Source organism: Prunus mume, linkage group LG4 (assembly GCF_029339155.1).
Source record: "Prunus mume cultivar Tortuosa linkage group LG4, ASM2933915v1, whole genome shotgun sequence".
Classification (NCBI taxonomy): Eukaryota; Viridiplantae; Streptophyta; class Magnoliopsida; order Rosales; family Rosaceae; genus Prunus; species Prunus mume.
This window is the reverse complement of record NC_142701.1, coordinates 15,115,553-15,129,029: the sequence shown is the minus strand read 5'-3', so window position 1 is coordinate 15,129,029 and position 13,477 is coordinate 15,115,553. Positions and strand designations below refer to the sequence as shown.

At 35.4% G+C, this 13,477-nt stretch overlaps 1 protein-coding gene across 6 annotated transcripts; it reads right to left on the bottom strand.

Annotated features, from left to right (window-relative positions):
- Positions 1-5,261: 5,261 nt before the first annotated feature.
- On the bottom strand, positions 5,262-13,205 carry EMB2656 (ARM repeat superfamily protein). 6 transcript variants are annotated; one of them, XM_089050135.1, is made up of 12 exons: positions 12,737-13,205; positions 11,819-12,022; positions 11,287-11,432; positions 10,598-10,866; positions 9,744-9,841; positions 9,335-9,482; positions 8,818-9,257; positions 8,022-8,536; positions 7,862-7,922; positions 7,499-7,762; positions 6,347-6,608; positions 5,262-5,875 (listed from the first exon to the last, which is right to left on the bottom strand). In XM_089050135.1, exons 1-12 carry the CDS (start codon positions 13,109-13,111, stop codon positions 5,559-5,561), a joined length of 3,099 nt encoding a protein of 1,032 aa, XP_088906261.1. In that variant the 5' UTR covers positions 13,112-13,205; the 3' UTR covers positions 5,262-5,558. The 6 variants fall into 6 exon arrangements, with proteins under 6 accessions (XP_088906261.1, XP_008227932.2, XP_088906262.1 ...); XM_008229710.2 differs by having other exon boundaries at positions 9,744-9,838; XM_089050136.1 differs by having other exon boundaries at positions 10,613-10,866.
- Between the last annotated feature and the right edge of the window lie 272 nt (positions 13,206-13,477).

Below are 13,477 nucleotides of genomic sequence, written 5' to 3'. Positions count from 1 at the left end.
CAGCTAGCCGTTAGGTTTTTTTTTTTAATAACCTTTTAAAATGTTTATATATATATAATTGGTTTTTTACCGTTGATGGTCAGAACCATTGATTGAAAAAGTTATTTATTTAAAACTTTTTTAAATGTTTTAAATTTGTGGGATATAAATTAAACAATATTGTCTCTAAATAGTAGTTTAATTAAATTAAATAATACATAGTTATGAAATATATGAGTGTTGTACCATAGTTTTTATCAAAATAATAAAATATGAAGGGCCCTAAAATATAGTCATACATGACTGGAGATGTAAAATTTTAGCCATGCACTATTCTTTAAAAAATTTGGAGGGCTAAATTTTTAGCACTAAACTACATTTAGCCATATAACTGGAGATGGCCTAAGTTCATTTATCCTATCTTAAAATTTCATTCTCAAATCTATTAAATGGTTGGATTTCTGTAATGATGAAGTATAAGTCTCATAGAGTTTTGTTCTTTTGATCACCAATTGTTTAATCCAAATTCAATATTCGACATTTAAATTTGATTCAAGTGACAATAAAGTGTTATGCATTTAAAACTGTTGTGGATGTGGAATTAAACATGAGAATTTCAGCCACAAGAAATTTAAACCGCGAATCAAACAAGATCATATAATTTTGTTTTTTTTTTTTTTATAATCATTAATTGTTAAATAAAAAATTCAACGGTTGACATTCAAATTCGATTCAAATGACAATAAAGTGTTTTGCATTTAGAACTAATTCCCCTCTTTGAATTTGAATCCAGTGGTTGATAATCGTGGACTTTTACAATCAACACTAACCAAGAGATCCAAATTGAAGTCTTATATATTCACAGTGTTCTCTTCTCATAATAATAACTAAGGGATCATGCACACATGTTGTCATTGTCCTACAACCCGTCGGTTTAAGTTCGTAAACTCATCGGATTCGAATCAAATTGACCTAAATCCAAATCTGAATCCATTTTCTTTTTGTTAGAATCTAAAATTTTGTTGAAGACTCTTAACGGTTGACTTCTGTAAATTGGATTGCAGTCGTACGTGGTGCTGAGTTTCTTGAGTAGTTTTTTTCTTCTTCTCTTATGATAAAAAAAGATAAAGAAAGCGACCAAATTAAGTACAAACAAAACACACACCAATCAAGAGCTAAATGTAAGTGAAATTGTGAGAAAATTATTTGATAGCGAAATGGGAAAAAAGTTAGGCTGTGAGTGAGTCAGGGACACGTAGTCGACTGCATGCGATGCCACACCATTTACAAGATAACAATAATTAACCAATGAAATGATATAAATGGTCCCTTCTTTCCTCGCAGTGGCCAGTACCATTGTCTCTCTCTCTCTCTCTCTCTCTCTCTCTCTCTCCTTCCAATTAAATAATTTATTCATCACTCTGTTCGTTTAAAGTGGAAGTGGATCGTGAATCGACGTGATAAGATTCTAGCTTTTCATATTTAATTTATAGTTTTTAGTTAATGTATGTAATACTGTTCATCCCTTTTTCCTTTCAAATATTATTTCGTTTTGTCCTAACTTTTTATCAACAAAATTAAACTACAAAACAGATTCCTTACATGGTTGTGAATAAGACTGGCTAAGGAATCTGTTATCATATTTTCTCTCGAAAAATATATTACAATCCATAAACTTTAAAATTCTAAGAAATTTTGAGCGGAAGACCTCTTGTTAAAGCTTAATTTGGTATTGTCAATGGGGTCTAGTTCAGTAAAAAATGGTCATAATTTGTAGACTGAGTCTCAATCTCACGATATCATATAATTATATGTGTGTAAAAAATCGTTCTTCTCATTATCACTTGTATTAAAAAAAAAAGTTTTGTTTAGTACTGTGAGAGCGATTTTATTTTGCTTCCACAGGTACCATATTAGATGATCACTAGAGCTTAAGAGAAGAATAACAGAACCATTTTTGACAAATGATAGGGACCTAATTTTAAACAGTAACTCTGCAGTCGACCAGTTTGTTTGCTTTTGTTCTTGTTCTTAATCACAAATGCTTTTGGTACAAGTTGTAATTGCCCTTTCTTTGGCATTTTCTTTCACAATCTCTTCCTTTTGCATTTCTCTTTTTCTTTTTTGTTTTTTCCGAGAGAGAGAGAGAGGGACTTGTAACAGTATGTGAACCTCAAGTCCCCATTAGAAGAAATCTTATCCAAGACAACCTTTTGGATGCTTTTTAAAGCATTAAAAACCGACCTATAGCCGAAAAAAAACGACCTTTCAATTGAAAAACACCACAAAAATGCTTTTGTCTTCTCTTTTGACAATGGCCAAACTCACGCCTCTCCTTGTGTAAAAGCAGTGCACCATCGTCACGCCCACACACCAAGACAATTACAATTCTTTATTGTTTTTATTTATTTATTATGTGTTTACTTGTTCTTTTTCTTTCTTTTTTTCCCCAATAATTATATTCATTAATGCATGGTACATGCATGCTAGCGTCAAGATTTAGAGTGGTCATGGCAGGCCCATTTTAATTTTAAAATAAAATAATGTAAATATTCTAGATCCTAGACGTGACTTGCCAATTTTGCACGTAAGTATTGGTGGAAGGAAAACCAAACAAATGAAATTCAATCGGATTGTTTTGACGTGATGCACGATTAGTCGGCGACATGTCGGCCGTGGCCTGTGGGATTGATTTTTTATTACCCATTGTTTTTGTATGTTTTCGGGAAATCGAGACAGACTTCCCTACAACAACGGCAGTATACTGTTTATTTTTGTAAGTCATTGATGTTGTTGGAGTTTTAGGTAATGGTAGCCTCCCAAACATCGGTATTATTGGAGGAACTGATGTCGTTACATGAATATGCGCATAAGGAAAAAGTTGATGCCTACTACGTTGTAATAGACATCAGTCACCAACCCATCGCTATGTTGAACGCATCGACAACAACTTTTATCCGTTGCGTAGTGGAAGCTAACTGGCAATTTCCAATTTGATTTGGTTGCATTAGGGTGAAAGACTGATCTCTTCTATAAATAGAAAGTAAGAGATGCCCTTTTTGATATATTGAGGTGGCAGTCCTATAAGTTGAACAACGTCTTCAATGGTGAAGTGTGAGTCTGCTCTTACTACTTCCAGGCATTCATGATAATGCATTAGGTAAATTGAAGATGATGATCTCGGAAGTCAAGAGAGAGGAAGCTACAAGGAGGGATTGGCAGAGCCAATTAAGGCCCACAAGGGTCTTTCGATCCTTCTCAACATTTTGAAAACCTTATATTTATCTATGTTATCCAAGTTGTTTTTATAGCTATACTTAGTGTTGACCCTTCTCGTAAATGTAAATTGTCTATAATGAACATGAATATGATCTATATTTGTTTTCATGTCTTCATATGTCATTTATATGTGTGTGCCATAGATTTTATTTGATTTTCTCATTATATCTAAAATCAACTTTTTATACTCTCTCATTATTTTTTGGTTTCTAGAGTTTAGGTTATATTACTAAGATATTACATTTTTTATATTGAAATTTAATCATTATAATGAATTCATAAATATATTTTCTTATAAAAACTAAATTTATTGTAATTATAAAGGTATTTAAAGTTGACCCTCCTTAATAGAATTCCTAGCTCCGCCACTTAAGGGGGTAAATTTTGTCGTGGGCACGCGAAACAAGATGAACGAATTAGATTAATGTCAAATCCGATAACGAGAGATCAAATGGATTTCTCCATGTTGAGAAAAGTCTCAAGTTTTATTAATAATATGACAAGTATTCAAAATACAGTCCTAGGCAAGGTCTAAAATATCGATGGTATCGGAAATATCGCTAGTCCAAAAACACGGAAATTTCTATGGAAATATTGGGATATTATCGATATCGATAAAAATTGAATAAAAACAACGGAAATTATAAGAAAAACTTGGAAATTTTTATTGAAACTTTGGAGGATGTTTATTCAGCCAATTATGTATTAGTTTATCACAAAAAATTAGAATGAAATGCATTGCATGATGGGTTAACTGATTTAAGTTGATTATATAGTGAGCTGACAAATACTGTGAGTGTAGAAAATATATAGTAATTAATGAAAGAAGATTAAATACACTATAATCATTTATATATAATGATTTACTACAATATTTTTTTACACTTTATACATTGCATGGTAAGATACATGAGTAACTTAGTATCACACAGAGTTCTTATGAGGTTCAAATTTTTCACTATCTTCATCATTCTATGTGTAGAGTAAGTGTATTGTGAAGAGTAGTCATCAAATGATAAACCCCCAAAATAGTTTTGCATGTAATTGTTCAGAACAAAATAATATAAATATACATATTTTTGCATATTGTCACAAAAACATAAGTAACATGGTGGTTAAGGTGTTGGAGGAGTGAAATGGCAAGGGTTTGAATCTCCTTTGTGTGTGCTTTGAGTTTTTTTATTTTTTATTTTTATAATTTAATTTTTTTCATTACATCGATATTTTGACAAAATATTGTTGAAGTGTGAGCGAAATTATCGACATCGATATTTTTCGATATTATCGATATTTATATGATATGTGTATGGATATGTTTCAAAATATCCGTGACCCGAAAAAATGATAATATCCTCGATATTTCGTCGATATTATCGATATTTTAAACTATGATCCTAAGATAAGCCTTGATATAGGCATCAACCCTATGACGCGTAAAAGGAAAATCTTCCAATTGATTAAAAAATATTAAGACAATAGAATTATGTATACATAAGTTGGAATATTATTTGAATGAAAATAGGCCTAATAAATTACGGTACAAACTACTAAAGACTCCCAAAATTATGAGGTCATTTTCAAGTTCATACTCAATTTTTTTTAACATTTACAATTACATACTCAAATTCGTAGAAAACCTACGAATTACCCAGTCCTTAGGAAAACCGTTAATAGATATGTTAAAGGCTGATGAAGTGACGTGGACCCTTTTTTATTATAAAGACTTGATCGCGGAAACTTAAGGATATCTGCTTGTTGGGTAGAGGAGGGGCCACCATATTGATATTAAAAATCCATCATTGTCAGGTGATGATGGTATGCTTATATGTATTGTATGGATAAAAAAGAGGCCACAATGGCATCAAACTCTTCTGGAGAATGACTTTGGTTATAAGCTGTTTTCAAGCATTTCTACATTTATATCCCCTCCCTCTTATCATGTCTGTCTAGCCAAAATAAAACTACCATATTTTTTAAATACCTCAATCTTTGAAACTGACATATTTGGCACTACAAATGAGCAATAAGTTTTTACTCAAATTTCCAAAACTACAAGCAATAGTGTCAGTATCATTATCAAAACATAATACAATTTCACCAGCCTCTATATTACGTAGTGAGCCTGAGAACAACCGGAGTAACACATTTCACATTTTACAACTCAAATGTGCCCATCTATGTACAAAATCTGAAACCTAATTCATTTGAGAAACAACCATACAACAACAAAATAGCATGTTTAAGCAATGATCACTGCATCAATGGAGAAATCTAACATGCCAACCCACTGATTTAAGGAACTAATCAGATCCATCGGAATCTTCATCCGATGTAACCTCTGAGCCTTCCTCATCTTCATCATCTTCATCGATCCTGAAGGCTGTTTTAGCTGTCATCTTGGACAGTGCTGCAGTCTTGCTTGCCCTCTGTGAGCGAGCGCTTACTGTGCCAAGATTATTAGGAACAACAGAGGTCGGGGAACTGTCTTCATCAGAAGATTCTTCTTCAAGCCTCACTTGTTTCCTGCGACGGGTTGGTTTAGTTGAGCAAGGAGCTGGTGTTTGTGGCATTTCAACAGAAACGTTGAAATCCATGTTGAAGTCTAGTTCTAACCTCCCTACAAAATTTATAAGCAGAAGAATTATAGAGATTGTAAACAGAGAAGAGATGCCATACTCCCAGAAAAACAGGGGGGAAAACATACCAAAACTACTTTAAATGAATGCAATCCCATATGTAATATGTCAATGAAACAACACCTAATAGGTGGTGTTTTGGCTGCATACTAGTAGTAAGCAGAAAAACTGTTTATATGGCAGACATCATATTTTATTCCTCCCGCAATAGTCTAGCTCAACATTACCACAATGCAGCACACAATACTTGTGCGCAGAGGTTATCTAAACCAGTAGATTTATAGGAAATAAATTAAGTTTATTATAAAAAAAAATACCTGCTCCTTCATTCTGGATAGATTATAAGCATTTTTGTACCTTCAGTCGTTAGAAATATTTTCAAACAAATGTCTAGAACTTCATGAATGAAAAAACTTTCCATGGTACTCTTATGAACAAGTTAAGGATTTTACCAAATATAAGATTCGCTTGGTCTTGCGACATTTCTTGATCTGGCTGTCTATCCAGTGCCTTGAGATGGTCAGCCATCCGCCTTAATTCCTTGACAAGATCTTTCTCTGCCGATACAGATTCAGCCACACGAATTAATAGCCTCCTCATTAATTGGATAGCCCCTTGCTCTGACAACCGAAAATGGAGCAACACAAGTATTCTACATAATGCTGACACATATGACTTCTCTGCAGGTGTCTTCTTTGTATGGAAGGTTGCCACCTAAATAAAGAATAAGCCCAAGTAATCAATACGTTTAAGCCTGCAAAATTCTTCATTCTGAAGGCATCAATTAAGCCTGGGGATTTGGGATGGATGTACAATATACCAGGTAGTACAATAGTGCAATGACTGCCAAACAGATTTACAAAATGTATAAGATCCTCAGTACTATGCTAGATCAGTTTGTGAAACTTAAGAGTTGGAAGAATAACAAATTTGTTTCAAGCTATCTCATTATTTATTAAAAAAATAAAGTAACATTGATATTTATTTAAAAAATAAAAGAAAAAAGAAAAAAAAGGAATCAAGGAAAGGGTAATAACAAAACTAATGGCCAAAAGAGGGCAAAAACTATAACCTATGCGTACCATAAACAATCTTAGATAGGCTCATTATGTTTCACTAAGACACTGATAAGAAATTATGTGGAAAACTAGAGTTTATCTTTGGGTATCTGCATAGTAATGAAATGAAAGTGACAGGGTTATTGATAGCATAAAACTCAACTCAACAAGCCTTCATCCCAAAGGATGGGATTAGCTGCTTTTATTCCTACATTGACTTCTTTCAATACCTTTTTTGGTATGAAGGAATAGGATAGGATCCAAAAACAATTGAGGTCCAATTATGGAGCAGGCATAAAAAAATAGATTCTTGAACCTTGAACAAGCATTTAAGTTGGCAGATGATAAGACTTAATCACTGAGACTTAAACCAACCTATCTATATACAGCCTCTAACCCTAGTCAAAAGTAGATATTCATAGTTATGATCATAATCATAGCTTCAGAGTGGCAAAAAGACCAAAATTATGGAAGTTGAAATATTAACTTCTAGCTGTGGCTCAACATAAAAATAATAATCATTTGGTGATTCAATCATTGAGTTACCTCTGTGGCTATGCGTATGGCAAGCCCCTCCTCACCACACTCAAGTGGAGGTTCTTCTATGACTTCTGGTACTTCCCCGGTATCATTTCCATCCTCCGTCTCGTTTTTATATAAGGGAGCCTGCATGATTTGCAGCATAAAACGTGATACTTGGACTGCACGCTTACGCATATTAGAAACCACATATGCAGAACCTCCAGCATTGCCATTGATACCCGGCCACATAGAACGCATGACTGTAATGAAGGACTTTGATATACACTTCTGCATTTAAATAACCACACGATTTCAGGTTATTGGCATCATCTCCAATATGCGGATATACAAGAGGAACCTCATGTTAGACAACTAAGCACTACTTGCCTTGTGATTAGCTGAGAGGGAAGGGTAATGCTCAAAGAAAACAGATAAGCACTGTTTCAACCTGGTGAAAAAGTTTGAGCATTAAACTGGTATGTGGACTAAATTGCGATGAGTATACTTGTGAAAAATATACAGAATAAATAAGGCGCAAACAGGCTACCTATGCAAGTCTTTAGATTCATTGCTGAAGTACAAGGTAATGAGCTTGGATAAAAGCAAGGGATGTAGAGAGGTGGGCATGCTTTTGTAGTTTTCACTCACAAGAAGAACTTTAGCAAACCCCTCCCCAAGAGCACCTTGAACGGACTCATTTTCATCACTTGCTAAAGAATTGTCCCAATCATCTTTAATAAGCCCAGCGTACAAAAGATCAAGCAATTTAATATTCGATATCCCATCTGTATCAGAAAAGTTTAAAGGACTTGAGGTTATATCGTAATCTTGGTGTTGTGATAAAACGTCCTGGCCCACCACCCTATCAACTTCCCGAAGATTATGCCACATCCCAAGATCAAATAATGCCTTACAAGCAATTATGCTAATTGGAGCAGGACCCTTAACAAATGAAACCTTTAACTGCTTTACTAGTTCCTGGCTTGGCTTCTTCTCTAACAACCCAAAAAGCCCGAGGCATCTCACTGCAATCCTCTGGACTTCCAAGTGAGAATGTTTTGCCTGCAATTCAGAATCAAAAGATGTTGTTAACCCTACAAAAGAAAAACGCCATCAAGCATGCCTATTATTAGGTGCGTTTTATTTACCCAAAAGTCGTTACAGTAAAAAGAAGAAACGGATTACACCTTAAGAGTTAGCGTCCCTCCTATCTCTTAAGTTGGAGGTTAGGCATATCAACCACCTTAAAACAAAAACCAGACATTCCTCCAATTTTTTGAAATTCAAAAGGAACAAACAACACAAATTCTTTGTTTTTCAGTTACATGAAATAAGCTCATTACCGCTGGAAGCAATAAAGATTGCAGTAATTCAGCAGGCTCAGTAGCTCTCCCTTGAATGCAATGATATGATCTTGCCTTCTCCAAGCAAAGGCCAAAAACAGCAAGGCAGTGCATCCACTGCATAAAATCAGCTGTTCTTTCCCTGCAAGGCCGAGCAATCTCCTCTACAACCCCAAGAACAACTTCTTCAAATTCACCACTAGCAGCATGCACCTTTCTTGCTAACCCAGACACCGCTTCAGCCCAATCTTTATCACCACCAAGATTTATTCCATCTCCTATAACAACCATTTCCCCATACTGATCAACTTCATGGTCAAAAGGCTTATGCAGCAGTTCCAGCACAAATGTGCTAGCAACCTTCCTGTTTGTAGCATCTGAAAAATCAAGCAATGCACCAAGCAAGAGTAGCTGCCGACATGCAAAGCGATAATTTGGTCCTGAGTAAGTACTTTCAAGTTAGGATATAGAGTTGGATATAAATCAATGTTCTCAATCAAATGTTAATTACACTCACCAGCATCAATGTGAGCTTTGACTAAATCTATATAATCAGAAATTGTTGCTGGCAGAATTTGCTCAAGAAGGTCATTGCTGTCTGAAGCTTCTGCCGCATATACTGCTGCTTCAGTGCCCATTGTAGAAGCAGCATCAGAGCCTTTTGCCTGTTCAAGCACAAGTTGCAACCCTTAAATAATGAGGGGCCAGTTCGTTCAGTATATGTAAATTAAGAAACAATATGTCATTGGAATAAATGCCCTAATAGAGTGTTCCAGACATGGTTATGTGGCCTTTTTCACCACCCACTGGCCACTTTATCTCAACTTTCATATGCCTTAACTCGTCAGCTATGATCTCCCCTCCATTCTATATGTTTTAAACCACAAACCACTTGAAAATTACACAGTAAAATAGTATAAACTTACTTGTGCTTCCATCTGCAGGTGCCTGCATATCATCCTCCAATAAAGAGCGACCTCCGCTTCCATTAGTTGGATGCTTGGTGTGCAACGTGCTGAATCTTCTAACATTGAATCCAAAGCATGATCAATAAAACAGGCTAACATTCATAGTATAGTATGTCTATGTGTGTGTCTAGTATAGATCAAAGGATGCATCGCTAATATTTTTACCTATAGACAAACAATTGTATTAACGTTTGGGAGCATCAAATATTTGACGAAGAGAAAATGCAATCTTTTCTGAAAATCGTCAGAACTAGAAGAATGTCCAAATGTAAGGTACTAGATTCAGAAAAAACTACTGGAACACATAAAAATAAAAAAGTTAGCTCACTGGAACTCTTTTTCTTAACCAAGATATAACTCATTCAACGAAGTCCATGTTCATGAAGAACTGAGCCCAGATCTTCATAATGACATGTTTAAAAGAAGTGTATTCTTCAATTTATATTTAGGTCATACTTTAGAACCACCGTGATGTTCAGTTTGGCATGTGTCGCAGAATTATTCAGTATGACTAGTCTAGAAGACAACAAAAATCAAGAGGCAGAATCATTTGTGTACATGTTTTCTCTTCATTGGCAATATCTAGACCTTGAGTTTCTGTTCTCAGGACTATCCCAAATTTATGGTCAAGTTTCTGGTAATCAAGATTGTTATAACATGTTGGGTCTGGAAAAGAGTTATGCTAAATTGGTAAGTCCCATTCCTGGACATGGAACCTTTATTGCTTCCCCACCCAAACTAAAGAATAGGAAAATAAAAAGGACATACGTGTAAGTAATGAAAAAGCAAAAAGGTATAGAATGCTATCAAACCTTCAGTCATCTCACCGCTAGATGATATGTACTGCCGAATATTTTCACCATCTCGTACTTTAATTAAACCAGCTTTTAACAAGGCGTCAGCCACAGACTCTCCAACGAATTCATAGGTTTCAACATCAAGAAACTTGAGAAGTTCTAATGGGTCTCCTCTGCAGCACTTAATTAGCCATTCATCTTTCAATAATTTAAGACACTCATTTGAAACAGCAACAGAACGATCAGCAAGTCCCCTCTGAAGAATTAATGTTCTATGCTTGATACTACAAAAACAATAAAATGAAAGTGAGAAAAAAAACTGAGAGAAAAGGGAAAAGAACAAAAGGCAACCCTCCAAAAATTCATGTTCTTTTAAGTAATATACCAGCTAACTAGCATAGTGGAGGTTTATATATAGAAATTTGTAGCTCAAATATGACTAGACACTGGTAAACATAACTGCTCCTGTTAATAAAGCCAAGGACTAAACTATAATCAGACAGAAATGTTGTAATCATCACCATATAATGGTAAATCAAAAGATTCTCCTATTTTTTAGAGTTATAAATTTGCCCCTTGATTGTAAAATTCAAATCTGTTTCATAAAATTATAAGGTTTTTTTTTTTCTTCTAATCTTTACAGCACCCCTTGCATTTCCATCAGATGTTCGAATACTGCTGCAATAAGAAGGGAATAAACTTACCTGAGACTTTGAAGAGGAAATTTAGTAGCTAGAACACAGTACGCTGCTTTGCGCACTGATTCACTGACATCTAATGTAGAATCAATGATTGCCTGTGCGGTTACATTTGAAGGAGGCAAAGATAGCACTATTGTCTTCCGAACCTCCTGCAAAAATGCCAAAGTTGGATATCTAAGAAGCAAGTTTCCGCAGAATTATAAAGTACTATAAGATTGAGATACGATACCAACACATAAAAGTTGACACAATCTTAGTATATCCTTTGGTAAACAATAGTATTACAAGCCATCCATTGGAAACGAGTATGCAAGCTAGTGTCTGTTGTAACTACAACTCAAATTTCAGTATACCCAAAATATACTGAAATGCTTCTCAACAAAGCACGCATTTCATAATATAACATGGACATGATGTTGAATAAGGAAACTCTACAAGAAGAATATAAACAACAGATAGGAGAAAGAAGATGGACTATCAGTCTAACACCAGCACTGCACAACACATATGTATGTGAATCAATGGAGGAACTTACCACAGTTTGTTCTAGAGGAAGCATATCAAGAAATAGATCAAGAATATCACTGTTCTCGCAATCACTTGCAAAACGTGAAAGAGCCCTAACTGCAGAAATACGGATTACAGGGACCTTGTCCTCCGCACGCAACTTCATACAATCTATTACTTCATCCCAGAGCTCACTGCTCACTTCTGCATCATCTGGTAATTGCAGGATGATCTACACGAGTACAAATTTCCATCAAGCCAGGAAAAAGAGAAAAATATTGCAAAGTATGAAATTCATACAACCTATGAACTTTAAATTTTAAATAAATAAATAAATAAAAATTTCATGAAAAATGGGGGGTAAGGGTAACAGTATTACAGTGAAAGCTCCCGCCAAGAATGAATAAAGCTAATGAAACCTCACCATATAAGTTCAAACGAAGTGCAACATCCAGAGTAGATAAATCAAATGCTACTTACAGATCTCAATTTTAGGTGTCAGTAGCTCAAAAGTAAAACCTTATAGAAATCCCTCTTTTCCAATAAAACCATCGTGATGAAAATAGCTCTAAGAATTTATGCACCTTCCATCAAGTTCATCACTTGTAAAGTTTTGAGAAATAATTCATAAGCTACATATAGAGCAACCAAAAGCCATACGTCTCTACTTGTGGGTTCAAACAAAAGAAGCTAAAATTTAAAATTGAAATATAGAGTCGTTAAGAGTTCCTATCCAGCAACCAAAACCAGAAATCGTCTCCTATCACCCCTATCAACACATCAAACCCATGAATAATATCCCCTTCTTTCCCTGACTTCATTTTCTCAGCAACCAACCAAGAAACAACCATTCAAAATACCAAAAATAGGAAAGCCCTAAAACCCCAAACCCCAATTTCCCCTCAATTTCCAACACTTGGTTCAGTAACCAAATTAAAAACCCTACCGAAGAAACAATCTGGCAGGCTCGGAACCTATGAGTCCTATTAGCGGCGGCAGACACCGGCAGAAGGAACCTGAGAAAGTCCTCCAAGAAAGCGTCGCATTGGGAGGCAGGGCCGGAGTCTCGGGCCATGGCGAAGGCAGAGATGAATCGAACGGTGCGTTCGGCGGAGGCCGTACGCCTCTGGAAGGCGAAGAGGGGAGTTAGAGTTTTACAGAATGCGGAGAAGAAGAGAGAAGACGACGACGTCTTGGAGCGGAGGGCGGATAGCTCCTTGAGCTTGCGGTTGTGGGTAGCGTTGGAGGTGCGAGCGTCGTTCAAGATTTGAGCGATTTTGAGCATTAAGGACTTCTCTTCTTCCACCGTCTCTTCCGCCATTTTTGCTCTCTGCTTGTCGGTGAGTCTGTGGAAATGGATCTGAAGATTATTTGCAGGGTCAAAGGTTCGGGAGGATGATTGCCATTTTTGAATTCAAGCGGGAGTTTGTTCTGTTTTTATGCAAAGCCCATTTTCGTAGTTTCGTTTTGAGGCCCAACGCTAAGAAAAATTGGGCTTCAGATCTAACGTTTAAAATTTGAAAATATTTTTATCTTCAAACTTTTATATATTTCCAACCAATTATTATCATTTAAAGTTGGCAGAGTAAAGTTTATTAATTTGAAGTTTTTATACCCGCGATGAAAAATGACGCATGCTATCTACATTTCTCATTTGAGAGCATTTTTTCCCATCACTTTAAATTAA